The sequence below is a fragment of the Heptranchias perlo genome, chromosome 16, assembly GCF_035084215.1.
Source record: "Heptranchias perlo isolate sHepPer1 chromosome 16, sHepPer1.hap1, whole genome shotgun sequence".
Classification (NCBI taxonomy): domain Eukaryota; kingdom Metazoa; phylum Chordata; class Chondrichthyes; order Hexanchiformes; family Hexanchidae; genus Heptranchias; species Heptranchias perlo.
The window spans coordinates 65825514-65853322 of NC_090340.1; the positions used below are offsets into that span (position 1 = coordinate 65825514).

The 27809-nt window shown below is 47.5% G+C and overlaps 1 protein-coding gene across 1 annotated transcript in view; it reads left to right on the forward strand.

The window, feature by feature from the left end:
• The window catches only part of tango6 (transport and golgi organization 6 homolog (Drosophila)), a 151733-nt gene that overhangs the window by 106093 nt on the left and 17831 nt on the right, over positions 1–27809 (forward strand). The window contains exons 15-17 of the mRNA XM_067998237.1: positions 835–987; positions 4190–4341; positions 9017–9130. Coding sequence (XP_067854338.1) covers positions 835–987; positions 4190–4341; positions 9017–9130 — 419 coding nt within the window. The remainder of the gene's footprint in view (positions 1–834; positions 988–4189; positions 4342–9016; positions 9131–27809) is intronic.

The following is a 27809-nucleotide window of genomic DNA, read 5'->3' on the forward strand; positions in this document are numbered from 1 at the left end:
GGTTAGATACAGAGTAAAGCTCCCGCTACACTGTCCCATCAAACACTCCCAGGGCAGGTACAGCACGGGTTAGATACAGAGTAAAGCTCCCTCTACACTGTCCCATCAAACACTCCCAGGGCAGGTACAGCACGGGTTAGATACAGAGTAAAGCTCCCTCTACACTGTCCCATCAAACACTCCCAGGACAGGTACAGCACGGGTTAGATACAGAGTAAAGCTCCCTCTACACTGTCCCATCAAACACTCCCAGGGCAGGTACAGCACGGGTTAGATACAGAGTAAAGCTCCCTCTACACTGTCCCATCAAACACTCCCAGGGCAGGTACAGCACGGGTTAGATACAGAGTAAAGCTCCCTCTACACTGTCCCATCAAACACTCCCAGGACAGGTACAGCACGGGTTAGATACAGAGTAAAGCTCCCTCTACACTGTCCCATCAAACACTCCCAGGGCAGGTACAGCACGGGTTAGATACAGAGTAAAGCTCCCTCTACACTGTCCCATCAAACACTCCCAGGGCAGGTACAGCACGGGTTAGATACAGAGTAAAGCTCCCTCTACACTGTCCCATCAAACACTCCCAGGGCAGGTGCAGCACGGGTTAGATACAGAGTACAGCTCCTTCTACACTATACATCATTACAGCTATTAGAGTCTTTTATCCTTTCAGTCTGATCAGGATTTGAACCCTACTCCCACAAGCAAAGAGCCAGTGCCTCTACCACTCAGACCCACAATTGGTCCATTTTTTCCACTAGACTGAAATTAATTATTTAAACCAATCAAGTGTGAAATGAACCCTTAAACTCGTTAAAACTCTGGTGTCACAGGTCTGTCAGTGCTGTCGGACGTGTTTCCTGATCGAATCCTGCCGCGGTTACTGGACGAATATCGAACGTCACCGCAAGGAACTGAGAAAACAAGATCTGTGGAGACACGGATGAAGATGGGAGAGGTCCTGATGAGAAGTACAAGAGGGTTAGGTGAGTCCGCATGGCCCTTTACCTACGTGCGGCAACACTCCTCGAGTTTCTGTGGAGGAGTCAGAATGTGCAACCTTCCTACACTGAGCAGCTCGCTGGCAGGCGTGCAGAATAGGAGCTGGTGCTCCCCATGTCCCAGCAAATTCTTGTACATATCTCTCTGATTCCGCTCCATGTCACTGCTAACGCGTTCATTTCCTACCTTGACCATAGAAATAGCTTCTCTCCCGTCAGTGAGGGAAACGATTGACTAACCCCAGAGATAAGGCCGGTGTCAATGATTTTGGACATTGAGTGTCATGAGAGTGGAGTCAGAGGTCAGTGGAGTCAGAGGTCAGTGCAGCAAGGCCACACGGCTGATGAATGTGAGCCTAGGGTATCTGACTCTTTTACTTGTGTTTGTTGTAAGTGAGGAATTGTGGCCTAGGCTGCGAGTGGGTTGTACTTTCCCAGTCTGTCTGACAGTGTCCGGGGGAGCGGTTGACACTTTGACAAACTCCTTAAAAATATGTCTCTGACTCAAAGATTGAAGGTTAAAAGGATAAGGACAGGCACATGATGAAATACTGCACAGAACACAATGCTTCAGGAAATTGCTGGAACCGTGGCCGACTCACCTGTGGGACGGAACTGCCCAAAGTTCTAGGGGTGGAGTAGTTTTCTTGATTACTGCTGGGGGGGTGGGGATCTGAGAGAAATTTCACACTTTCTCTCTGTTTAATTGCATTCCTCTGGTGATTGAATGGATTGCAGTAAGGTCAGCAGTAGGACAAGTTGTAGATGGCTTGTGGAAGAGTTGAGCTTAATGGGTGCGATGGCCTTTTCATATTGTATGCTTTTGTTCTTGTCCTGCTGAATAAACAGAAACTCTGTACAGTTACAACAGTACGTAATTCTTACCCTGCTGAATAAATATCAGCTGTGGGGAAGTTATTGGAATCTATCAGGGACAGAGTGACTGAGCACTTGGACAAATATGAGCTGATCAAAGAGAGTCAGTGTGGATTTGTGACGGGTAGGCCACGTCTGACAAATCTAGTTGAAATTTTTGAAGAGGTCACTAGCATGGTGCGTAGGGGATTGTCTATGGATGTTGTCTATATGGACTTCCAGAGACATTTGATAAGGTTCCATACGAGAAATTGTTAGCCAAAATGAAAGCCCATGGAATTGGAGGTAACTTTGTGACATGGGGTGGGGGGGGGTAAAAATATCGGGATCGAGCAACCCGACCCTATTCCCGCCCACTTAAAATTTAACAAACTCAACTCAGGCCATCGACAAGGCTCCCGCAAACGGCAGGCTTAAACTTAACTGTGAGTGAGGGAAGGGCCGAGCTGTGGGATTCCTGGCAGCAGACCTGAGGTGGGAGACACTGACTTGGTAAGTGCTGAAAATCAGCTCCTTTCATCACTCCTTGTGGGCCAGAAGGAGCAGGAGTGCTTCCCCCCAGGCCTCACAAGGAAGCCTTTGGCCTCTCGCAGCCCGGATCATGGCCCAGATGTTCTCTTTCCCCCTCCATGACCCCTCGCTTCCCTCCCCACCTCCCCATTAATATCAGCAGGGCCCCCACGTCCCCTCGCTCCCTCCCCCTTAATATTGGCAGGGCCCCCACGTCCCCTCGCTCCCTCCCCATTAATATCAGCAGGGCCCCCACATCCCCTCGCTCCCTCCCCCTTAATATTGGCAGGGCCCCACGTCCCCTCGCTCCCTCCCCCTTAATATTGGCAGGGCCCCCACGTCCCCTCGCTCCCTCCCCCTTAATATCGGCAGGGCCCCCACGTCCCCTCGCTCCCTCCCCCTTAATATCGGCAGGGCCCCCACGTCCCCTCGCTCCCTCCCCCTTAATATTGGCAGGGCCCCCACGTCCCCTCGCTCCCTCCCCATTAATATCAGCAGGGCCCCCACATCCCCTCGCTCCCTCCCCCTTAATATTGGCAGGGCCCCCACGTCCCCTCGCTCCCTCCCCCTTAATATTGGCAGGGCCCCCACGTCCCCTCGCTCCCTCCCCCTTAATATCGGCAGGGCCCCCACGTCCCCTCGCTCCCTCCCCCTTAATATCGGCAGGGCCCCCACGTCCCCTCGCTCCCTCCCCCTTAATATTGGCAGGGCCCCCACGTCCCCTCGCTCCCTCCCCCTTAATATTGGCAGGGCCCCCACGTCCCCTCGCTCCCTCCCCCTTAATATTGGCAGGGCCCCCACGTCCCCTCGCTCCCTCCCCCTTAATATCGGCAGGGCCCCCACGTCCCCTCGCTCCCTCCCCCTTAATATCGGCAGGGCCCCACGTCCCCTCGCTCCCTCCCCCTTAATATTGGCAGGGCCCCACGTCCCCTCGCTCCCTCCCCCTTGATATCAGGGCTGAAGTGTAGAGATAAAGGGATCGTTCTCTGATTGGTGAGATGTAACAAGTGGTGTTTAAAATGATAAAGGGAATTGGTACGGTACATACAGAGATACTATTTCCTCTGGTGTGGGAATCCCGCCAAGGCTTCTTCGACAGCACCTCCCAAACCCGCGAGAGCAGCAGCTACATGGGAACAACACCACCTGCACGTTCCCCTCCAAGTCACACACCATCCCAACTTGGAAATATATCGGCCGTTCCTTCATCGTCGCTGGGTCAAAATCCTGGAACTCCCTTCCTAACAGCACTGTGGGAGAACCTTCACCACACGGACTGCAGCGGTTCAAGAAGGCGGCTCACCACCACCTTCTCAAGGGATGGGCAATAAATGCCGGCCTCGCCAGCGACGCCCACATCCCAAGAACGGATTTTTAAAATATGGAGAAAAGGTGGATAAATGGAGGGGGGGCGCGGGGGGGGAAGAGATGGGGGGAGAGAGAGAGAAAGAGATGGTGAGAGTAAGATCCAGATCAACCATGAGTGAAATGTGTGGCCTACTCCTGTTCCTATGTTCCTAAACAGAAGCTCTATACAGTTACACAGTGACTAACCTTTCTGGCTTCTGTACTGTGATACAGACTGCTGATGTTGGCATATTGAACTTCACCTATTGTGACCCCTTCTCTAGCTGTGGATAGTGTAACTAATTCATCTCTCTGCTCTCTCTCCCCTCCCCCTCGTCTCTCTCTCTCCTTCCCCTCTCTCTCTCCCCCGTCGCCCCCTGCCTGTCTGTCTGTCTCTCTTTCTCTCTCCCTCTCCCGTCGTCCCCGCCTCTCTCTCCTGTTTCCCTTCCCCCAGGTGAGATAGCGTCATGTTATCGTGACCCATTGATCCATGCCTTTTTGATTGGGACGAGAGACTCTGATGTTACAATGCGGGCCAGTAGCCTGTCAAACCTGGGGGAGCTGTGTCAGTGTCTGGACTTCGCTCTGGGATCAGTTATTCACGAGGTAAGCACTGCCCTGAGGATGTGAAAGTGAAAGACACATCTTGCACCTTAAAACCTGTTCTTTTATTTGTGACTGGGCAGGGCAGCAATTCATCCCTGAAATGGCTCCTTTTGCCTGTACATCTGATGTACACACGTAGCCAGCAGCTGTAGCAGGTCAGGACCAGTGTGTATTTGTGAGACTCCTCGCACCATCTCCAAATTACTCTTTTCAAAGACCTCAAAACTGTGGAACTTGCTCTGTGCTCCCCGAGCCTGTAGATTGTGGGAGGATATAATGTGCAGACTTTTAAACCCAAACTCAGGGTCCCTAACCACTGCTGCTCTATTTCACTTGTCTTTTCTCTTCCTCTTTGTAACCTGCATTAACGCAAACTGGAGGGAGCAAATGGCCAAAAATCATTGAATGGATACAGCACAGGAGGCCATTCAGCCCATCGAGCTTGGGCCAGCTCTTTGTAAGAGCAATCCAATTAGTCTCACACTCCTGCTCTTTTTCCGTAGCCCTACAAATATTTTCCCTTCAAGTATTTATCGAATTCCTTTTTGAAAGCCACGATTGAATCTGAATCCACCGCCCTTTCAGGCAGCGCGTTCCAGATCATAACTGCTCACTGTATTTTAAAAAAAAGCTTTTCCTCATGTCGCCTTTGGTTCTTTTACCAATCACCTTAAATCATTGTCCTCTGGTTCTTGATCCTTCCACCAATGGGAACAGCTTTACTTTCTTTATTTTATCTAAACCCTTCTTGATTTTGAACACTTCTCTCAAATCTCCTGTTAACCTTCTCTGCTGTAAGAACATCCCAAGCTTCTCCAGTCTATCCATGTAACTGAAGTCCCTCATCCATGGAACCATTCTAGTAAATCTCTTCTGTACCCTCTCTAAGGCCTTCACATCCTTCCTAAAGTGCAGTGCCCAGAATTGGACACAATACACCAGTTGTGGCCGAACCAGTGTTTTATAAAGGTTCAACATGACTTCTTTGCGTTTGTACTCTATGCCTCTATTTATAAAGCCCAGGATCCTGTATGCTTTTTTAACCGCTTCCTCAACCTGTCCAGAAATTTCAAAGATTTGTGCACATATACGCCCAGATCTCTCTGTTCCTGCACCCCCTTTAGAATTGTACCATATAGTTTATATTGCCCCTCCTAATATATATCAAAAAAAGCAGTGGTCCCAGCACCGACCCCTGGGGAACACCAGTGTACACCTCCCTCCAGTCCGAAAAACAACCGTTCACCACTACTCTCTGTTTCCTGTCAATTTCGTATCCATGCTGCCACTGCCCCTTTTATTCCATGGGCTTCAATTTTGCTGACAAGCCTATTATGCGGCACTTTATCAAACGCCTTTTGAAAGTCCATATACACCACATCAACTGCATTACCCTCATCGACCCTCTCTGTTACCTCATCAAAAAACTCTATCAAGTTAGTTAAACACGATTTGCCTTTAAAAAATCCGTGCTGGCTTTCCTTTATTAATCCTTTATTAATGCCATAAATATTTAAATAATTCAGCTAAGGGGCTGCCGTGCCTCAGGAGCAACGCACTCACCTCAGAGTCCATCAGTTATGAGTTCCAGAGACTGGAGCACATAAACCAGGCTGGCACCAGTGCAGTAGTGAGGGACTGGGGAGCCAGTGTAGGTCAGTGAGGACTGTATAATAGGGGCACTGGTGCTTTCAATATATTGGAGTTGGTGCAGGATAGAGCCCATAAGGAGGTCAGTGAATAGTGCTCACCTCCTTCTAAATAATCGATGTGCCCCAAAGGCCCTGTACTGACATCGCCTGCAGGCTGTTCTGGGCTGAATGTTACCCGTCTCTGTGATTCTACAGCTTGTGGATTTAGTGGGAACTGCTACTCTCTGTTCCCACTGACCCTTCCGATCTTAAGCCAACCTGCATTATTCGTCCGTGACATCTCCTCGATCAAATGATTAACCCACGAATGCCTGGCGGAAGTAGCCTTATGCCCGTGTGTGCTGCCATTTTAGCCAGATCTGACTTGATGCTCGTTGCTCCCCATTATCCGTGTTACACCAGCCCGAATATACACAGACAGCCCAATTCCACTGCCAGGCCTGTTCTACATCGGTGATGAGTTAAGGAGTCTCCTTGTACTTCTTGTTCAATCTCTGCTGCACCACTTGTCCTCGATCAGTTGGCACATAGCAGCTTGACAGGAGGCCAGTGAGCTTTTTATAGATTCGTCAAGGGAAGCAATCCCAGACTGGGCCAGATGGAGTGTAATGGTGTGGGTTCTGTATTTACGCAGTGCAACACCTGTACAATAATTGGGATGTGATAGTGGGTCACATGCAGCAGTAACTGGGACACAGCATTCCTGTAATAGATGGTGTTGTCAGAAGCTCTGGTGCAGTTGCTGTGTTAGGGATATTTATTACTGAGGCTGCATCTTTCGCCTTGTCCTCCGGAACCAGACTATACTTCACCCTGGCTTATTCCATCCTTGTAACAGAGAGCCAGGCTTCTGTTAGAGGTCACTCCATTGCCATACTTCAGGATGTAACTGGCAGCCTGGAGTTGGGATATTGGCTAGAACAGAGGCCAGAGCTTTCCCTGCAGGTCGAGAGGAGAGTTAGAGGGAGACTGCCCCTCGGGCACTGTCACACACCACACCATGGCTGCATTGTCAGAGATATCATGTGGGATCTGGCATAACCAGAGCCTCAGGGAATATACATTTGGAGCTGGTGTGGAATCTCTTCAGTACCCATTTTATGTTGGAAGTGGTTCTTTAATTGTTCCAGACACTAGTTATTTCTGTGTCCCTTGTGAGTTTTTCAGTCAGACACAGACCTCCCCTGATGAGGTCTGTACCGGTCAGAGACTGGGGTGGAGGGGGGGGGGTGCAGAGTACAGTGACCAGGTTTTTGTGGGGGGGGGGGGGGGAGTGCTGTGGGAGAACAGCGATAGGGGTGGGGGGAGAGAATAGTGACTGCGGGGGTGGGGGGCAGGTGGAGATAACATAAGAAATAGGAGCAGGAGTAGGTCACATGGTCCCTTGAGCCTGCTCCGCCATTCAGTCAAGTCATGGCTGATCTTTAACCTCAACTCCACTTTCCCGCCAGATCCCCATATCCCTCGATTCCCCTAGAGTCCAAAAATCTATTCATCTCAGCTTTGAATATACTCAACGACTCAGCGTCCTCAGCCCTCTGGGGTAGAGAATTCCAAAGATTCACAACCCGCTGAGTGAAGAAATTCCTTCCCATCTCTGTTTTAAATGGTCGACCCCTTATCCTGCGACTATGCTCCCTAGTTCGAGACTCTCCAGCCGTGGGAAACAATCTCTCAGCATCTACCCTTGGGTTACGGGGAGCGGGCAGGAAATTGGACATGAATTTAGATTTGAGGTTAGGATCAGATCAGCCATGATCTTATTGAATGGCGGAGCAGACTCAAGGGGCCGATTGGCCTACTCCTGCTCCTATTTCTTATGTTCTTATGTACCATGTCAAGCCTCTTCATAATCTTACATGTTTCAATTAGACCACCTCTCATTCTTCCAAATTCCATAGAGTATAGTCACATTCTACTCAACCTCTCCTCATAGGACAACCCTCTCATCCCAGGAATTAATCTAGTGAACCTTCACTACACCGCCTCCAAGGCAAGTATATCCTTCCTTAGGTAAGGAGACCAAAGCTGTACACAATACTCCAGGTGAGGTCTCACCAAAGCCCTGTACAATTGTAGCCATGATGTGGAGATGCCGGTGATGGACTGGGGTTGACAAATGTAAGGAATCTTATAACACCAGGTTATAGTCCAACTGTTTTATTTGAAAATCACAAGCTTTCGGAGGCTTTCTCCTTCGTCAGGTGAGTGTGGGATTCGGATTCCATGGAAGGTTACCGCATTTATAGTCAGAGAACAATACCTGGTGATTACAGATAATCTTTCCAATTGCCCGTTGTCAAGGCAATCAAAGTGTTCAGACAGAGAGATGTTACCTACAGGACCACCGAATACACAAACGGCCAGAACAAAAGACAGAGAGAGAGAAACATCTGAAAGGAAGAGAAAGACAGAGAATGACCCGTTGTATTAAAAACAGATAACTTTTTTTCGCTGGTGGGGTTACGTGTAGCGTGACATGAACCCAAGATCCCGGTTGAGGCTGTCCTCATGGGTGCGGAACTTGGCTATCAATTTCTGCTCGACGATTTTGCGTTGTCGTGTGTCTCGAAGGCCGCCTTGGAGAACGCTTACCCGAAGATCAGTGGCTGAATGTCCTTGACTGCTGAAGTGTTCCCCGACTGGGAGGGAACCCTCCTGTCTGGCGATTGTTGCGCGGTGTCCGTTCATCCGTTGTCGCTGTGTCTGCATGGTCTCGCCAATGTACCATGCTCCGGGGCATTCTCTGTCTTTCTCTTCCTGAAATACGAGATGTCTCTGTGTCAATGTGTGGTGTCTGCTGCAGCGAACAGTAACCCATCTCGGAGATTATGGGTTCTAGGGACCTGTCTGCTGTCCCCTGCAGAAGGTGGAATTTCAATTTCGTAATGAGCCTGAGTTAGATGTTATAGTTAACACCACAAACGGCCCGGGATGGGGAGACGGGGGCTCCTCGAGCACTAATACCAGACCCGTGCTACCTGCACTGAGTCATGCTGGCTTTCTCTCCGGATTCCCTCCAGGTAACTGCGTGCCTTGTTGCCATTGTGAAGACAGAGCAGGAAGCAGAAGTGCGTCGAGCTGCAGTACATGTGATAACCCTTCTACTCCGGGGACTCGGTGAGAAGGCCGTTCAGGTAAGAGAGTCATTTTGCACTTGAGGTCTTTTTTGCAGGACAGGGGACGATCAGTTCCCTGGCCTTAACTTCTCCAAAGAGTGACCCCACTTGGTACTGAGGGAGCTCTGCACTGTCGGAGGGTCCGTACTGAAGGAGCTCTGCACTGTCGGAGGGTCCGTACTGAGGGAGCGCCGCACTGTCGGAGGGTCAGTACTGAGGGAGCGCCGCGCTGTCGGAGGGTCAGTACTGAGGGAGCGCCGCGCTGTCGGAGGGTCAGTACTGAGGGAGCGCCGCACTGTCGGAGGGTCAGTACTGAGGGAGCGCCGTGCTGTCGGAGGGTCAGTACTGAGGGAGCGCCGTGCTGTCGGAGGGTCAGTACGGAGGGAGCGCCGCACTGTCGGAGGGTCCGTACGGAGGGAGCGCCGCACTGTCGGAGGGTCAGTACGGAGGGAGCGCTGCGCTGTCGGAGGGTCAGTACTGAGGGTGCGCTGTCGGAGGGTCCGTACTGAGGGAGCGCTGCGCTGTCGGAGGGTCCGTACAGAGGGAGCGCTGCGCTGTCGGAGGGTCAGTACTGAGGGAGCGCTGCGCTGTCGGAGGGTCCGTACAGAAGGAGCGCTGCGCTGTCGGAGGGTCCGTACAGAGGGAGCGCTGCGCTGTCGGAGGGTCAGTACTGAGGGAGCACTGCGCTGTCGGAGGGTCAGTACGGAGGGAGCGCTGCACTGTCGGAGGCACTGAGCCTAAAGTTGAATGATGTGTCGGGGTTCTGTGTAGCTGGGGTCAGGGCAGCAATAGTGTGGTGTGGTTCACACTCTGGGACGCAGGTCCCTGGCAAAGGCTAGGGCTTCGGAAACAAAACTCAATCAACTCATTCCCAACAGGAGCTCAGTAGTTTTATAGGTAAGAAAAATTTTTTTGGTGGATTATATTTTTGTGTAGGTGCAGTCAGCAAGCTAAAGCTGGACAATGGCAGACTAAAAATCTCTCGTGTTTTGAGAGATTTATTTTTTTAATTGGTAGGTTTTGCTTAGCCCGATACAGCTACGGACTTATGAAAACAACCAATCCTGAATAGCCAGTCAGAACAACCTATGAATTAATGACAGACGGTAAACCAACCAAATCCACAGTGACCAAACTTTGTGATCTTAAAATGAAAGAACGAACTTGCATTTAAATAGCGCCTTTCACATCCTCAAGATGTCCCAAAGTCCTTCACAGACAATGAGATTTTGAACAAAATATAACATCAAAGAATAAGTATTTCTCAAATACATGATTTCGTTTACTTGTAGAATCTTTTAATACTTTCATTAAAGTCTTTATTTCAAGCCCTCGGGTCATTTCTAAAGCTTGGCATCCGATTGGGTATTTATCCCAAAAGGCAGTCACCAATCATACCTGTGCAATCTGAGCATGTGCAGTTTGCACAATCGCCAAACATAAATCAGTAGGTTTCTGTCAGGTTTCCAAGTGCCTGCTTTATCAACTCAGTCATTTCTGTTGCTTTGTGTTGGAAAACGAGCTGGAGAATTTTTAAACATTACATTCAGGTAATCTTTCTCATTCCAGTCATTACCAAATGCTTCTTTTTTTGCTCGAGTGTATAAGTTAGAGATGAACAGGGAGGGGCAGGAGGGGGCTGCGGACGGGGGAGAGGGCGGATGAATACGAACATATGAATTAAGAGCAGGAGTAGGCCATTCGGCCCCTCGAGCCTGCTCTGCCATTTGATAAGATCATGGCTGATCTGATTGTGACCTCAACCCTACTTTCCCGTCTACCTACAATGACCTTTGACTCCCTTGTTAATCAGGAATCTATCTAACTCGGTCTTAAAAATATCCAATGACCCTGCCTCCACCGCTCTCTGGGGAAGGGAGTTTCCACAGACTCACCACCCTCTGAGAGAAAAAAATTCTCCTCATCTCTGTCTTAAATAGGAGACCCCTTATTATTAAACTGTGTCCCCGAGTTCTAGTCTCGCCCACAAGGGGAAACATCCGGACTAATAATCCGGAGTCATGAGTTCAAATCCCACCACGGCAGCTGGGGAATTTAAATTCAATTAATTAAATAAAAATCTGGAATTAAAATACCAATATCAGTAATGGTGGCCATGAAACTACCGGATTATCGTAAAAACCCATCTGGTTTACTAATGTCCTTTAGGGAAGGATACCTGCTGTCCTTACCCGGTCTGGCCTATATGTGACTCCAGACCCAAGGTAATGTGGTTGATTCTTAATTGCCCTCTGAAATGGCCTAGCAAGCCACTCAGTTGTAAAATCTCGCTTTAAAAAAAATCATAATAAGAATAAAACCGGACGGACCACCCGGCATCGGACCACTAGGCACCGGACACGACAACGGCAAACCAAGCCCAGTCGACCCTGCAAAGACCCTGCAAAGATTGGGTTTGTTTTCCTTGGAGCAGAGGAGGCTGAGGGGGGACATGATTGAGATGTACAAAATTATGAGGGGCACAGATAGGATGGATACTAAGGAGCTTTTTCCCTTTGTTGAGGGTTCTATAACAAGGGGACATAGATTCAAGGTAAAAGGCGGGAGGTTTAGAGGGGATTTGAGAAAGAACTTTTTCACCCAGAGGGTGGTTGGAGTCTGGAACTCACTGCCTGAAAGGGTTGTGGAGGCAGGAACCCTCACAACATTCAAGAAGCATTTGGATGAGCACTTGAAATGCCATAGCATACAAGAACATAAGAACATAAGAAATTGGAGCAGGAGTAGGCCAATCGGCCCCTCGAGCCTGCTCCGCCATTCAATAAGATCATGGCTGATCTGATCCCAACCACAAATCTAAAGAACACAAGAAGTCAGAGCAGGACCCGGCCACATAGCCCCTGGGCCCTCTCCCCCACCCACAGGGCATTGACCGATCCGAACTCAGCTTCATGTCCAATTTCCTGCCCGCTCCCCATAACCCCTAATTCCCTTTACTTCTAGGAAACTGTCTATTTCTGTTTTAAATTTATCTAATGATGTAGCTTCCACAGCTTCCTGGGGCAGCAAATTCCACAGACCTACCACCCTCTGAGTGAAGAAGTTTCTCCTCATCTCAGTTTTGAAAGAGCAGCCCCTTATTCTAAGATTATGCCCCCTAGTTCTAGTTTCACCCATCTTTGGGAACATCCTTACTGCATCCACCCGATCAAGACCCTTCACAATCTTATATGTTTCAATAAGATCGCCTCTCATTCTTCTGAACTCCAATGAGTAGAGTCCCAATCTACTCAACCTCTCCTCATATGTCCGCCCCCTCATCCCCGGGATTAACCGAGTGAACCTTCTTTGTACTGCCTCGAGGCTACGGACCAAATGCTGGAACAGGGCTGATGGCCGGCGCGGACACGATGGGCCGAAGGGCCTCTATCCGTGCTGTATGACTCTATGACTCTGGGGATTTGTGCCAAAATTGGGAGAGCTGTCCCACAGCCTGACATCGCCATACTCACAGAATCATGCCTTTCAGCCAGCGTCCCAGACTCTTCCATCACCATCCCTGGGTATGTCCTGTCCCACCGGCAGGACAGACCCACCAGAGGTGGCGGTACAGTGATATACAGTCAGGAGGGAGTGGCCCTGGGAGTCCTCAACATTGACTCTGGACCCCATGAATCTCATGGCATCAGGTCAAACATGGGCAAGGAAACCTCCTGCTGATTACCACCTACCGTCCTCCCTCAGCTGATGAATCAGTCCTCCTCCATGTTGACCACCACTTGGAGGAAGCACTGAGGGTAGCAAGGGCACAAAATGTACTCTGGGTGGGGGACTTCAATGTCCATCACCAAGAGTGGCTCAGTAGCACCACTACTGGTCGAGTCCTGAAGGACATAGCTGCCAGACTGGGCCTGCGGCAGGTGGTGAGCGAACCAACACTAGGGGAAAACTTACTTGACCTCATCCTCACCAATCCACCTGTCGCAAATGCATCTGTCCATGACAGTATTGGTAGGAGTGACCACCGCACGGTCCTTGTGGAGACGAAGTCCCGTCTTCGCACTGAGGACACCATCCAACGTGTTGTGTGGCACTACCACCGTGCTGAATGGGTAGATTCAGAACAGATCTAGCAGCTCAAAACTGGGCATCCATGAGGCGCTGTGGGCCATCAGCAGCAGCAGAATTGTATTCTAGCACAATCTGTAACCTCATGGCCCAGCATGTTCCTCACTCTGCCATTACCAACAAGCCAGGGGATCAACCCTGGTTCAATGAGGAATGTAGAAGAGCATGCCAGGAGCAGCACCAGGCGTACCTAAAAATTAGGTGTCAACCTGGTGAAGCTACAACTCAGGACTACATGCATGCTAAACAGCGGAAGCAACTTGCTATAGACAGAGCTAAGCGATTCCACAACCAACGGATCAGATCAAAGCTCTGCAGTCCTGCCACATCCAGTTGGGAATGGTGGTGGACAATTAAACAACTAACGGGAGGAGGAGGCTCTGCAAACATCCCCATCCTTAATGATGGTGGAGTCCAGCACGTGAGTCCACAAAGGGTTGTAGAAGTTTGGAACTCTCTTCCGCAAACGGCAATTGATACTAGCTCAATTGCTGAATTTAAATCTGAGATAGATAGCTTTTTGGCAACCAAAGGTATTAAGGGATATGAGCCAAAGGCAGGTATATGGAGTTAGATCACAGATCAGCCATGATCTTATCAAATGGCAGAGCAGGCATGAGTGGCTGAATGGCCTACTCCTGTTCCTATGAGTGCAAAAGACAAGGCTGAAGCGTTTGCAACCATCTTCAGCCAGAAGTGTCGAGTGGATGATCCATCTCTGCCTCCTCCCGATATCCCCACCATCACAGAAGCCAGTCTTCAGCCAATTTGATTCACTCCAGACCTCATTACAGCCTTGGTCCAAACATGGACAAAAGAGCTGAATTCCAGAGGTGAGGTGGGAGTGACTGCCCTTGACATCAAGGCAGCATTTGACCGAGTGTGGCACCAAGGAACCCTAGTAAAATTGAAGTCAGTGTGAATCAGGGGGAAAACTCCAGTGGCTGGAGTCATACCGAGCACAAAGGAAGATGGTAGTGGTTGTTGGAGGCCAATCATTTCAGCCCCAGGACATTGCTGCAGGAGTTCCTCAGGGCAGTGTCGTAGGCCCAACTATCTTTAACTGCTTCATCAATGACCTTCCCTCCATCATAAGGTCAGAAATGGGGATGTTCGCTGATGATTGCACAGTGTTCAGTTCCATTCGCAACCCCTCAAATAATGAATCAGTCCGAGCCCACATGCAGCAAGACCTGGACAACATCCAGGCTTGGGCTCATAAGTGGCAAGTAACATTCGCGCCAGACAAGTGCCAGGCAATGACCATCTCCAACAAGAGAGTGTCTAACCACCTCCCCTTGTCATTCAACGGCATTACCATCGCGGAATCCCCCACCATCAACATCCTGGGGGTCGCCATTGACCAGAAACTTAACTGGACCAGCCACATAAATACTGTGGCTACAAGAGCAGGTCAGAGGCTGGGTATTCTATGGCGAGTGACTCACCTCCTGACTCCCCAAAGCCTTTCCACCATCTACAAGGCACAAGTCAGGAGTGTGATGAAATACTCTCCACTTGCTTGGATTAGTGCAGCTCCAACAACACTCAAGAAGCTCGACACCATCCAGGACAAAGCAGCCCGCTTGATTGGCACCCCATCCACCACCCTAAACATTCACTCCCTTCACCACCGGCGCACAGTGGTTGCAGTGTGTACCATCCACAGGATGCAATGCAGCAACTTGCCAAGGCTTCTTCGACAGCACCTCCCAAACCCGCGACCTCTACCACCTAGAAGCACAAGGGCAGCAGGCACATGGGAACAACACCACCTGCACGTTCCCCTCCAAGTCACACACCATCCCGACTTGGAAATATATCGCCGTTCCTTCATCGTCGCTGGGTCAAAATCCTGGAACTCCCTTCCTAACAGCACTGTGTGAGAACCTTCACCACATGGACTGCAGCGTTTCAAGGCAGCGGCTCACCATCACTTTCTCAAGGGCAATTAGGGATGGGCAATAAATGCCGGCCTCGCCAGCGACGCCCACATCCCATGAACGAATAAAAAAAATCTAAGGAGGAGGCAGAGATGGATCATCCACTCGGCACTTCTGGCTGAAGATGGTTGCAAACGCTTCCGCCTTGTCTTTTGCACTCACGGGCTCTGCTGTCATTGAGAATGGGGATGTTCACGGAGCCTCCTTCTCCCGTAAGGAGACATGTGTAGTAGGGATAATGGGAATTTACTCCAATTGGCAGGATGTGACTGGTGGTGTCCCCCAGGGGTCTGTACTGGGGCCTCAGCTTTTCTCTATGTTTATCAATGACTTGGATGAAGGAATCGAGAGCCGCATATCCAAGTTTACTGATGACACTAAGTTAGGTGGCACAGAAAACAGTGTAGATGGGAGCAGAAAGTTGGAAAGGGAAATTGAGAGATTAAGTGAGTGGGTAAAACTGGAAGATGGAGTTCAATGTGGGAAAGTGTGAGGTCATCCACTTGGACCTAAGAAAGACAGATCAGAGTATTTTATAAATGGTGAAGAGCTCAAAACTGTGGAGGAGCAGAGAGATTTAGGGGTCCAAGTACAGAAATCACAGCTAGTGGAAAGGTACAAAAAATCATTTAAAAGGCTAATGGAATGTTGGCCTTTAACTCAAGGGGGGTGGAAGATATGTTGCAGTTATACAGAGCTCTGGTTAGACCCCATTTAGAGTATTGCGTTCAGTTCTGGGAACCGCACCTCAGGAAGGATATATTGGCCTTGGAGGGGGTGCAGCGCAGATTCACCAGAATTATACTGGGGCTAAAAGGGTTAAATTATAAGGACAGGTTGCATAGACTCGGCTTGTATTCCCTTGAGGTGGAGATGCCGGTGATGGACTGGGGTTGACAATTGTAAACAATTTTACAACACCAAGTTATAGTCCAGCAATTTTATTTTAAATTCACAAGCTTTCGGAGGCTTCCTCCTTCGTCAGGTTTCACATCGTTCACCTGACGAAGGAGGAAGCCTCCGAAAGCTTGTGAATTTAAAATAAAATTGCTGGACTATAACTTGGTGTTGTAAAATTGTTTACAATTGTATTCCCTTGAGTTTAGGAGATTAATTGGTGATCTAATTGAGGTGTTTAAGATGTTTGAATGATTTGATAGGGTGGATAGAGAGAAACTATTTCCTCTGGTGGGGGGAGTCCAGAACAAGGGGGCAGAACCTTAAAGTTAGAGCCAGGCCGTTCAGGGGTGATGTCATGAAGCACTTCTTCACACAAAGGGGAGTGGAAATCTGGAACTCTCTCCCCAAAAAGTTGTTAAGGGTGGGGGTCAACTGGAAATTTCAAAACTGAGGTTGGTAGGTTTTTGTTAGGTAAGGGTATTAAGGGTTATGGAACCAAGACTGTAGATGGCATTAAGATACAGATCAGCCATGGCGGAACAGGCTTGTGGGGCTGAATGGCCTCCTCCTGTTTCTATGTTCCGATTTAAGCAATTTGCTATCAGGTAATTTGGAAGTGTTGCTGTGCCTGGGGGCTGTATCGGGGGCTCCTGGCAGTGAATGGGTTAGTGCTGTGCTCAGTTGCTACAGATCCCTGAATGAGTTAGTACTTGTCCTGATCCCACAAGCTCTAGGTTTGGCACAGAATGGGGTTTTAACAGTCTGTAAGGGTTGGACTCGTACCATTGACAGGATTACATGAGAGTGTTAGCCACAGACCACCAGGACACTCCCCCGATTCACTGTGTGTGTTGTATCTGTGCCAAGTTGGAGAAAAGTTATTGTGGTGATTCTGATCCCTCATGACTAATCCTTGAAAACCACAGGTCTGAGCTGCTTTATGTTGTAGACTTTACTGCAAGATTGCAGTGCAGGACTATGAGATGGCAATGGCGTCATGGGGAAGCATGGAGGTGATGAACTTCAGCATAAGTTTTAACCGTCAAAGTGTTTCTGTCGCATCAACATTGTATTTGCTACTAGCCCTGATTGTCTGTCTGTCAGTTGGGCTGACGGATTAAAGTACAGAGAGTGTGAGACTCTGATCGTTCTCAGGATCCCAGCACCATATGTTTGCTGATCTTGCCTCGTCAGGGATGGAGGAATGGAAGGCTAGTCACCCCTAGCTACTCTTGTGCTTAACCAGGAGTCACTGCCATAGAGTGCAACATATTATGGAGAGGATAATGTAAAAGGAGCTATAAAACCCAATGAATGATTTGGCAGAGTAACACATCAGAATGCAGTTGCTGAGTCACAGCCAGTGCTGTGCAGTTAATTAATGGTGAAAGGGGGTAAATGAGCAAGTTGCCTAAAGGCAAGGGACTGGTACAGCACGGCTACACCAATACTGCCCGACCCAGCCAGGGCAGTCTGCAGCATCATTCAAACCATCCCTCCAGTGGAATACTGCACCTGATTTTTGATGCTTGCACTGGTTCAGCAGTGACTGCTGTTTAAATGCTTCAGTACTTAGTGTTTCTCAGGAGGTTGCAACTGCCCTTTTGCAATTGTAATGCAGAAGTATGCAACAAGAGCAGAGGTTACTGCACCACATGGAGCAGCTGAAGCAGATGGTAAGGGCTAGAATGGGAAAGAGGGAGGTGGGTATTGTGAAAAGTGAGAGAGTTAGCCAAACCAGATAAAACTAAACATTGAGGCAGAAAATCTGAGACATGTTAGTTTTTACCTTGACAATAAATAATACTTCCATTTATTTCATGCCTAATCATGGTGGAGGTGGAGAAGGAGAGCCAATGATGATGAAACATCTTAAATTGCTTCACATACAATTAGTTACTTTGAGTTGCAATGGTGTTGTGTAAATGCAGCAGCCATTCTGCATCAGCAGCCTCTCAAACAGCAATGAGATGAGTGATAGCTTAATCTGCTTTTGATGGTGTTGTTTGAGGGAGGAATGTTGGCCAGGACTGGAAGAAGTATCTGCTGTTCTGCGATTAGTGCCAAGGGGGAAATGAGAATTTTTCAATGCAGCGAGTTGTTATGATCTGGAACCACTGCCTGAAAAGGTGGTGGAAGCAGATTCAATAGAACCTTTCAAAGGGGAATTAGATAAATACTTGAAAAGGGGAAATTTGCAGAGTTATGGGGAAAGAGCCAGGAAGTGGGATTAATTGGATAGCTCTTTCCAAGAGCCGGCACAGGCACAATGGGCCAAATGGCCTCTTTCTGTGCTGTATGATTCTAATAGGTGGAGGTAAGGGAGGAGAGCCAATGATAGAATAATATATGGTCAACTCGCTGCATTAAAAAATCTCAATGGTGTCAGCCAATTTGCAGTAACTCAATGGGACCTGGACGGGAAGGTCAATGGATGGAGAGGTGGTAGATAAAGCCCAACACTGATTACTGTAAAACTGAGAGAATGTGGAGCGACATATTAAATGACAACATACTTGATGGTTTTGTGTACGTGATGATTTTCTAAACCAATACGTTGAGGAACCAACTAGAGAACAGGCGATTCTCGACTGGGTATTGTGCAATGAGAGAGGATTAATTAACAATCTTGTTGTGCGGGGTCCCTTAGGGAACAGCGACCATAACATGGTAGAATTCCTCATTAAGATGGAGAGTGAAGTAGTTGAATCCAAAACTAGGGTCCTGAATCTAAATAAAGGAAATTACGAAAGTATGAGGTGCGAGTTGCCTATGATAGATTGGGGAACTTTACTAAAAGGGATGACGGTGGATAGGCAATGGCTAATATTTAAAGAACGTGTGCAGGAATTACAACAATTATTCATTCCTGTCTGGTGCAAAAACAAAACAGGAAAGGTGGCTCAACCGTGGCTTACAAATGAAATTAGGGATAGTATTAGATCCAAAGAGGAGACATATAAAATTGCCAGAAAAAGCGGCAAGCCTGAGGATTGGGAGCAGTTCAGAATTCAGCAAAGGAGGACAAAGAGATTGATTAAGAGGGGAAAAATAGAGTATGAGAGTAAACTAGCAGGGAACATAAAAACTGACTGTAAAAGCTTCTATAAATATGTCAAGAGAAAAAGATTAGTGAAGGCAAAAGTAGGTCCCTTACAGTCAGAAATGGGGGAAATTATAATGGGGAACAAAGAAATGGCAGAACAATTAAACACATACTTTGGTTCTGTCTGCACAAAGGAGGACACAAATAACCTGCGAGAAATGTTAGGGAACCAAGGGTCTAGTGAGAGGCAGGAACTGAAGGAAACCAGTATTAGAAAAAAAAATAGTGCTGGGGAAATTAATGGGGCTAAAGGCTGACAAATCCCCAGGGCCTGATAATCTACATCCCAGAGTACTAAAGGAAGTGGCCCTGGAAATAGTGGATGCATTGGTGATCATCTTCCAAAATTCTATAGACTCTGGAACAGTTCCTACAGATTAGAGGGTGGCAAATGTAACCCCATTATTTAAAAAAGGAGGGAGAGAAAAAATGGAATTATAGACCAGTTAGCCTAACATCAGTAGTGGGGAAAATGCTAGAGTCTATTATAAAAGATGTGATAACAGAACACTTGGAGGGCATTAATGGGATTGGACAAAATCAGCATGGATTTATGAAAGGGAAATCATGCTTAACAAATCTACTGGAGTTTTGAGGATATAACTAGTAGAATAGATAGGGGAGAACCAGTGGATTTTCAGAAGGCTTTTGATAATGTCCCACACAAGAGGTTAGTGTGCAAAATTAAAGCACATGGGATTGGGGGGAATATACTGGCATGGATTGAGAATTGGTTGACGGACACAGCTCGCACCCGTGATATGCTCCTCCTGCACTATGTGGGAAGTCATGGACACTACCAGTGTCCCTGGTGACCATGTGTGCAGGAAATGTGTACAGCTGCAGCTACTGGCTCACCGCATTTCGGAGCTGGAGCTGCGGGTGGATTCGCTGTGGAGTATCCGTGATGCTGAGACTATCGTGGATAGCATGTTCAGTGAGGTGGTCACACCACAGGTAAAGATTACACAGGCAGAAAGGAAATGGGTGACCGCCAGGCAGAGTAAAAGGACTAGGCAGGTAGAGCAGGAGTCCCCTGGGGCCATCTCCCTCTCAAACAGATATTCCGCTTTGGATACTGTTGGGGGAGATGGCTTATCAGGGGAAAGCATCAAGAGCCAAGTGCGTGGCACCACGGGTGGCTCTGCTGCACAGGAGAGGAGGAAGAAGAGTGGCAGAGCTATAGTGACGGGATTCAATTGTAAGGGGAACAGATGGGCATTTCTGTGGCCGCAAACGTGACTCCAGGATGGTATGTTGCCTCCCTGGTGCTCGGGTCGAGGATGTTGCAGAGCGGCTGCGGGACATTCTGGAGGGGGAGGGTGAACAGCCAGCAGTCGTGGTCCATATCGGTACCAACGACATAGGTAAAAAAAAAAGGGATGAGGTCCTGCAAGGTGAATTTAAGGAGTCAGGAGATAAATTAAAAAGCAGGACTTCAAAGGTAGTGATCTCAGGATTACTACCAGTGCCACGTGCTAGTGATATAGGAACAGGAGAATAGACCGGAGGAATGCGTGGCTGCAGGGATGGTGTAGGAGGGAGGGATTTAGATTCCTGGGACATTGGGACCGGTTCTGGGGAAGGTGGGACCTGTACAAGCGGGACGGGTTACACCCGAGCAGGACCGGGACCGATGTCCTCGCGGGGGTGTTTGCTAGTGCTGTTGGGGAAGGTTTAAACTGGAGTGGCAGGGGAATGGGAACCTGAGCGGGGAGTCAGAAGGGAGTAAAGTTGAGAGCAGCAAGAGAGGGGAAGACCCAGGGGAAATTTACAATACAAATAGTACAAACAGTTGTTCAAGAACAAGCAAAAGGGAAAAGCATAGAGCAGCAGAAAGAAAGTGTACTTTAGGCACTACAGATAAAGTGAAAACTAGAAGGCGTAAGGCGATTAACCCAGCATCAAAGCTGCAGGTCAGGCTAGGGTGTGTGGCCCAACGAAGAGTTCTATATACAAATGCACGGAGAATAAGGAATAAATTAAATGAACTACAGGTTCAAATTCAAATTGGAGGGTATGACATGATAGCTATTACTGAGACATGGCTGCAGGATGGTCAGGATTGGGAACTAAATATACCAGGTTATAAGGTCTACAGGAGAGATGGGGAAAATGGAAGAGGGGGAGGAGTAGCCTTAATGATTAGAGATGAAATCACTTCAGTGATAGAGGAGGATATAACGAGAGGTAAGCAGCCAACAGAGACCTTATGGGTTGAGTTGAGAAATAGGAAAGGATCTGAGACTATAGTGGGAGTTGTGTATAGGAGCCCTGGCAGCAACTCTGAAGTGCTAGATTGTATAAATGCAGAGATTAGACAAGCGTGTAACAAAGGCATAGTGGTCTTAATGGGGGACTTTAACCTTCACATAGATTGGGAAAAGCAGACGAGCAACTGTCAGAAAGGTAGTGAATTTCTTGAGTGTGTCCAGGATAGTTTTCTACAGCAGTATGTCCTAGAGGCAACAAGGGGGCAAGCCATACTAGATTTAGTAATGAGTAATGAACCAGATTTAGTTAACGGCTTAACTGTACGTAAACATCTATCCAATAGCGATCATAACATGATCGAGTTCAATGTAGTGTTTGAAAGGGAAAAAAGTGAATCAGCTGCTAAGATTCTAGACTGGGGTGAGGCCGACTTCAATGGGATGAGACAGAGACTGTCCACAGTAAACTGGGCAAATCTGTTAATGGGTAAAACGACTGATGATCAGTGGGAAATGTTTAAAGAAACGTTTAACGTTATACAGAACCGGTTTATACCCCTGAGGAGCAAGAACTCTACTTGCCAAAAAAACCAGCCATGGACAACTAAAGAGGTAAGGGACAGTATAAGACATAAGGAAAGGGCATACAAAAAGGCAAAAAATGGCACAGATCCTGGCGAATGGGAAAGATACAAAGATCAACAAAGGATCACAAAACAGATTCAAAAAGAGAGTATGAAAAGAAACTTGCAAGGGACATCAAAACCAATACGAAGAACGTTTATAGTTATATTAGGAAAAAGAGGGTGGTCAGGAGCAGTGTTGGCCCCTTAAAAACTGAAAGTGGGGATATTGTCATTGACAATGGGGAAATGGCGGACATGTTGAATAATTACTTTGCGTCAGTATTTACAGTAGAAAAAGAGGATAGCATGCCGGAAATCTCAAGAAAACTAATATTGAATCGGGGACAGGAACTCAATAAAATTAACATCAGTAAAGCAACAGTTATGAAGAAAATAATAGCACTAAAGAGTGACAAATCCCCAGGCCCCAGATGGTTTCCATCCCAGGGTTTTAAAGGAAGTAGGTGAGTACATTGCAGACGCCCTATAATCTTTCAAAGTTCTCTGGATTCAGGAACTGTCCCTCCTGATTGGAAAATTACACATGTCACTCTGCTTTTTAAGAAAGGAGAGAGAGGGAAACCAGGGTATCGACCAGTTAGCCTAAATCTGTTGTGGGGAAAATGCTGGAGTCTATAATTAAGGATGGGGTGACTGAACACCTCGAGAATTTTCAGTTAATCAGAGAGAGCCAGCATGGATTTGTGAAAGGTAGGTCGTGCCTGACAAACCTGATTGAATTTTTTGAGGAGGTGACTAAAGTAGTGGACAGGGGAATGTCAATGGATGTTATTTATATGGACTTACAGAAGGCATTTGATAAGGTCCCACATAAGAGACTGTTAGCTAAGATAGAAGCCCATGGAATCGAGGGAAAAGTACGGACTTGGTTGGGAAGTTGGCTGAGTGAAAGGCAACAGAGAGTCGGGATAATGGGAAGGTACTCACATTGGCAGGATGTGACTCGTGGAGTCCCGCAGGGATCTGTCTTGGGGCCTCAATTATTCACAATATTTATTCACGACTTAGATGAAGGCATAGAAAGTCTCATATCTAAGTTTGCCGATGACACAAAGATTGGTGGCATTGTAAGCAGTGGAGATGAAAACATAAAATTACAAAGCGATATTGGTAGATTAGGTGAATGGGCAAAACTGTGGCAAATGGAATTCAATGTCGACAAATGTGAGGTCATCCACTTTGGACCAAAAAAGGATAGAATAGGGTAATTTCTAAATGGTAAAAAGTTAAAAACAGTGGATGTCCAAAGGGACCGAGGTGTTCAGGTACATAGATCATTGAAGTGTCATGAACAGGTGCAGAAAATAATCAAGAAGGCTAATCGAATGCTGGCCTTTATATCTTGAGGACTGGAGTACAAGGGGGCAGAAGTTATGCTGCAGCTATACAAAACCCTGGTTAGACCGCACCTGAAGTACTGTGAGCAGTTCTGGGCACCGCACCTTCGGAAGGATATATTGGCCTTGGAGGGAGTGCAGCGTAGGTTTACTAGAATGATACCCGGACTTCAAGGATTAAGTTACGAGGCGACATTACACAAATTGGGGTTGTATTCTCTGGAGTTTCAAAGGTTAAGGGGTGATCTGATCGAAGTTTATAAGATATTATTTGAAACACCTCAATTAGATTACCCCTAAATCTCCTAAACTCAAGGGAATGAAAGCCTAGTGTATGCAACCTGTCCCCATAATATAACCTTTTAACCTCTTTTAGGTTAATTCCTGGAATGCTGAAATTTCCCTGCAACTATGAGTAATTTGATTAAATATCAGCCCAGCTTCCATCAAGTCTCAACAACATCTCCTCTTCCTCTTTTTTTCCAGACCCCTACGTGTACCTCCTGGAATCATAGAAAGGTTGCAACACGGAAGGTTATGGGGTGATCTGATCGAAGTTTATAAGATATTAAGGGGAACGGATAGGGTGGATAGAGAGAAACTATTTCCGCTGGTTGGGGATTCTAGGAGTAGGGGGCACAGTCTAAAAATTAGAGCCAGACCTTTCAGGAGTGAGATTAGAAAACATTTCTACACACAAAGGGTGGTAGAAGTTTGGAACTCTCTTCCGCAAACGGCAATTGATACTAGCTCAATTGCTAAATTTAAATCTGAGATAGATAGCTTTTTGGCAACCAAAGGTATTAAGGGATATGGGCCAAAGGCAGGTATATGGAGTTGGATCACAGATCAGCCATGACCTTATCAAATGGCGGAGCAGGCACGAGGGGCTGAATGGCCTACTCCTGTTCCTATATTCCTAGACAGGAAACAGAGAGTAGGAATAAACGGGTCTTTTTCCAGGTGGCAGGCAGTGACTAGTGGGGTACCGCAGGGATCAGTGCTTGGGCCCCAGCTATTCACAATATATATCATTGATTTGGATTAGGGAACTAAATGTAACATTTCCAAGTTTGCAGACGACACAAAGCTGGGGTGGAATGTGAGCTGTGAGGAGGATGCAAAGAGGCTCCAATGTAGACAAGTTGGGTGAGTGGGCAAGAACATGGCAGATGCAGTATAACGTGGATAAATGTGAGGTTATCCACTTTGGTTGTAAAAACAGAAAGGCAGATTATTATCTGAATGATGATAGATTGGGAAAAGGGGAGGTGCAACGAGACCTGGGTGTCCTTGTACACCAGTCGCTGAAAGCGAGCATTCAGGTGCAGCAAGCAGTTCGGAAGGCGAATGGTATGTTGGCCTTCATTGCAAGAGGATTTGAGTACAGGAGCAGGGATGTCTTACTGCAGTTATACAGGGCCTTGGTGAGACCACATCTGGAGTATTGTGTGCAGTTTTGGTCTCCTTATCTGAGGAAGGATGTCCTTGCCATGGAGGGAGTGCAACAAAGGTTTACCAGACTGATTCCTGGGATGGCAGGACTGATGTATGAGGAGAGATTGGGTCGACTAGGCCTATATTCCCTAGAGTTTAGAAGAATGAGAGGTGATCTCATCGAAACATATAAAATTCTAACAGGACTAGACAGACTAGATGCAGGGAGGATGTTCCCGATGGCTGGGGAGTCCAGAATGAGGGGTCACAGTCTCAGGATACGGGGTATGCCATTTAGAACCGAGATGAGGAGAAATTTCTTCACTCAGAGGGTGGTGAACCTGTGGAATTCTCTACCACAGAAGGCAGTGGAAGCCAAGTCATTAGATGTATTCAAGAAGGAGAAAGATATATTTCTTAATGCTAATGGGATCAAGGGATATGGGGAAAAAGCGGGAACAGGGTACTGAGTTAGACGATCAGCCATGATTATTTTGAATGGTGGAGCAGGCCCGAAGGGCCGAATGACCTACTCTTGCTCCTATTGTCTATGTTTCTATGTTGAGTTAACAGAACTGTAAAAAGATCTGGGGATTTGGTGGGTTGGTGATTGAAATGGTCGGTTCAGTGTTCACAGATGGTGAGGAAAGCCCATGAACATAAGAACATAAGAAATAGGAGCAGGAGTAGGCCAATCGGCCCCTCAAGCCTGCTCCGCCATTCAATAAGATCATGACTGATCTGATCCTCACCTCAAATCTAAATTCATGTCCAATTTCCTGCCCGCTCCCCGTAACCCCTAATTCCCTTTACTTCTAGGAAACTGTCTATTTCTGTTTCAAATTTATTTAATGATGTAGCTTCCACAGCTTCCTGGGGCAGCAAATTCCACAGACCGACTACCCTCTGAGTGAAGAAGTTTCTCCTCATCTCAGTTTTGAAAGAGCAGCCCCTTATTCTAAGATTATGCCCCCTCGTTCTAGTTTCACCCATCCTTGGGAACATCCTTACCGCATCCACCCGATCAAGCCCCTTCACAATCTTATATGTTTCAATCAGATCACCTCTCATTCTTCTGAACTCCAATGAGTAGAGTCCCAATCTACTCAACCTCTCCTCATATGTCCGCCCCCTCATCCCCGGGATTAACCGAGTGAACCTTCTTTGTACTGCCTCGAGAGCAAGTGTGTCTTTTCTTAAGTGTGGACACCAAACCTGTAAGCAGTATTCCAGGTGCGGTCTCACCAATACCTTATATAACTGCAGCAATACCTCCCTGTTTTTATATTCTATCCCCCGAGCAATAAAAGCCAACATTCCGTTGGCCTTCTTGATCACCTGCTGCACCTGCATACTAACCTATTGATTTTCTTGCACTATGACCCCCAGATCCCTTTGTACTGCAGTACTTTCCAGTTTCTCGCCATTAAAATAATAACTTGCTCTCTTGAAGTGAAGAGATGTGTAGCTGGGAGTGTGATGTTGTCTAAGGAGGTGATGTTGAGTTGTATCTGGTCTTGGTGAGACTGTATCCTCAGCACTGTCTTTCATTTTATTATCGGGAAGCTGTAGAATTATTCCAGAGAGTCCTGACTGGAGGAGGCTACCAGACTGATTCCTGAATTTAAGAGGACTGAGTTATGGGGAAAGATTTTCCACCTTGGCACTTCACTCTGTGTGAGGGGCCTTCAATCAAGATTCTCATGGGTGTGGAGGATTTGGATCCGGGACAGGTCTGTGGGCACAGGATTGGAGGACTGGAGATACAGCTAAAGTTGTCAAAAGAAAATAGGAAATTTAGGCAACCTTTTCTTTTTAGAAAGATGGTGTTAGGACTGTGGATCAGATTACCATTGGGGATGGGGGAAATCAGAAATCCCTGGCAGGGTTTATGGGGCATTGGATGGCTTCCTATTACGAAAGGGAAACGGGGCTGTTAGTACCGACATAAACAGACTGGTGAAATGGGCAGACTCATGGCAGATGAAATTTAACGCAGAGAAGCGTGAAGTGATGCATTTTGATAGGAAGAATGAGGAGAGGCAATGGTACAATTTTAAAGGGGGTGCAGGAACAGAGACACCTGGGGGTGTATGTACACAAATCTTTGAAGATGGCAGGACAAGTTGAGAGGGCTGTTAAAAAGCATATGGGATCTTTGGCTTTATAAATAGAGGCATAGAGTGCAAAAGCAAGGAAGTTATGCTAAACCTGTATAAAACACTGGTTCGGCCTCAGCTGGAGTATTCTGTTCAATTCTGGGCACCGCACTTTAAGAAGGATATCAAGGCCTTAGAGAGGGTGCAGAGGAGATTTACTAGAATGGTTCCAGGGATGAGGGACTTCAGTTATGTGGAGAGACTGGAGAAGCTGGGATTGTTCGCCTTAGAACAGAGACGGTTCAGGGGAGATTTGATCGAGGTGTTCAAAATCATGAACAATTTTGATAGAGTAAATAAGGAGAAACTGTTTTCAGTGGCAGAAGGGTCGGTAACCAGAGGGGAGAGATTTAAGGTGATCGGCAAAAGAGCCAGAGGGGACAAGAGGAAACTTTTTTTTACTCAGCGAGTTGTTCTGATCTGGAATGCGCTGCCTGAAAGGGCGGTGGAAGCAGATTCAATAATAACTTTCAAAAGGGAATTGGGTAAATACTTGAAGGGAAAAAATTTACAGGACTATGGGAAAGAGGGAGGGAATGGGACTAAGTGGATAGCTTTTCAAAGAGCCATCACAGGCACGATGGGCCGAATGGCCTCCTCCTGTGCAGTACCCACTATGATACCAGAATCACAATAAGGAAACTGATGGATGGGTTAGGTGGGTCAATGGTCAACAACAAGGACTGATTCAAATTCACCACAGTGACCCATCACACAGAGAGATCAGGGGCAGAGACTGACCCACACTGATCCATCACACACACGGAGCAGGGGCAGAGACTGACCCACACTGACCCATCACACACAGGGAGCAGGGGCAGAGACTGACCCACACTGACCCATCACACACAGGGAGCAGGGGCAGA